The 1,615-nt window shown below is 35.9% G+C and overlaps 1 protein-coding gene across 1 annotated transcript in view; it reads left to right on the top strand.

Moving 5' to 3' along the window:
- Positions 1-933, top strand: part of LOC127414389 (transmembrane protein 121-like) — a 27,328-nt gene extending 26,395 nt beyond the window's left edge. Inside the window, exon 2 of the mRNA XM_051652392.1 lies at positions 258-933. Within this exon, the coding sequence (XP_051508352.1) occupies positions 258-303 (46 nt within the window). The 3' untranslated portion in view covers positions 304-933. The remainder of the gene's footprint in view (positions 1-257) is intronic.
- The last annotated feature ends 682 nt before the right edge of the window (positions 934-1,615 follow it).

The following is a 1,615-nucleotide window of genomic DNA, read 5'->3' on the forward strand; positions in this document are numbered from 1 at the left end:
TATGCATGTATACATTCATTTTATCCCAAATATGTCAAATTCTGTGACATTCTGCATTTTATAGTTAATACTGTTTTTTATGACTGGACTTCACGATTCCATCTGTGTTTTTTCCATGCGTGTTTTAGGCACTTCAGTAACTCCCTTAAAACCTCTGAATGTTTGTTACTGAGAAAACACTGTCAAATGTGTTTAACACATCTGTAAACTCAAGCCCATGCAGCACTTGTTTTATCTGTAAAGTTTCTACATTTCAGACCAGATGAAGGTTTGTGTGAAGCAGAAGATCTTAAAACAGAGTAAAGAATCACTTCACAGAAGTCCTGTGAGAATCTGAGAGACGTCAGTTTTCATGCCGTTTACCCGGACAGAGTTTGCGACAGGACTGAAGTGGCCGGACGATTAGAGCTGCAGTGGAGGTTCACAGAACTGACCTGATGTCCTCAACCCTGTTCCTGAAGAGTTCCAGACGTCCACTGGCTTCTTCAGGCGTGTTCGATGAGAGCTGAACTCTACAGTCCATGATGGAATCACAGTGGGTCTGTCTTTGTGTCCATCTTATTGAGCATAAGATCATCATTATACAAATGTAAATATCTGTTGCACAAAACTGTACAGTGGCACAATTAATCAACATGTCAAATATTGGGTGAATTCAGATCAATTTGGCTTGTTTTTGATAATCAGATGATTGTGTAACAGTGCCTGATTTACCCGAGTGCACCCTAGTTAACAGTTAATTCTATAACGTCATAATACATGATTTTCTAAAGCCTCTGCATCATCAACATGATGAACACTTGTTGTATGCAATATACTAGATGTCTACTGTCTCCCGGTGAAAGTTTCTGTGCTCTTCTGAAAGTATAAGAATGTGTAATATCATTTATAAAATGCCCCTCCCCTCGTATTGTGACACATATGTATTTTTACTGTGAAATCCTTGTTAATTTTCATACAGTTTTTTCATTGTTACTGATGTTTCAAAATGAAAATGCTGAATTAAAGCAACTTATGCTTGCTTAAAATGTTGTACATTATTTTACAGAAAATCATATTGAAATGCGTGTATCAAATATGATACAAGAGGCTTCTCTTAATCATCCTTACATTACATTCATGCCCACCACAATAATAAAAACACAGAGCTTTGAAAAAAACAACATACAATGTTTCTAAGATATAAAGTGTGTGAACTAATATTAATGTACATTTTTATATATGCAGTCTGCTCTGTCATTATAAGGATCTCACTGTTTTACATTACAAACTATCATGATGTCATCTTACTATATTCTCCTGAGAGCCAGCAAAAAAAAAGGTTTTACAGTTTCGCTTTTTAAATTGTAAATGTGTTTTGTACTAATCATGCTGTATTTGATGTGCTGAATTGTAATGCCATACATTCCATTGAACACTCTGAAGATACCCCAAGATTTACTACTGTGGCAATTACAGGCGAAGAGAACGGTAAAGAGCACCTATTATGGTTTTTCAAATATTACCTGTCATGTAGTGTGTTATATAGCCGTTTGTGAATGTAAAAAAGTCTGCAAAGTGCACGACAAATGGAGTTATTGACTCCCAAAAGAAAGAACCGATTCTGAACACCTGA

The sequence above is a fragment of the Myxocyprinus asiaticus genome, chromosome 23 (genome assembly GCF_019703515.2).
Source record: "Myxocyprinus asiaticus isolate MX2 ecotype Aquarium Trade chromosome 23, UBuf_Myxa_2, whole genome shotgun sequence".
Lineage (NCBI taxonomy): Eukaryota > Metazoa > Chordata > Actinopteri > Cypriniformes > Catostomidae > Myxocyprinus > Myxocyprinus asiaticus.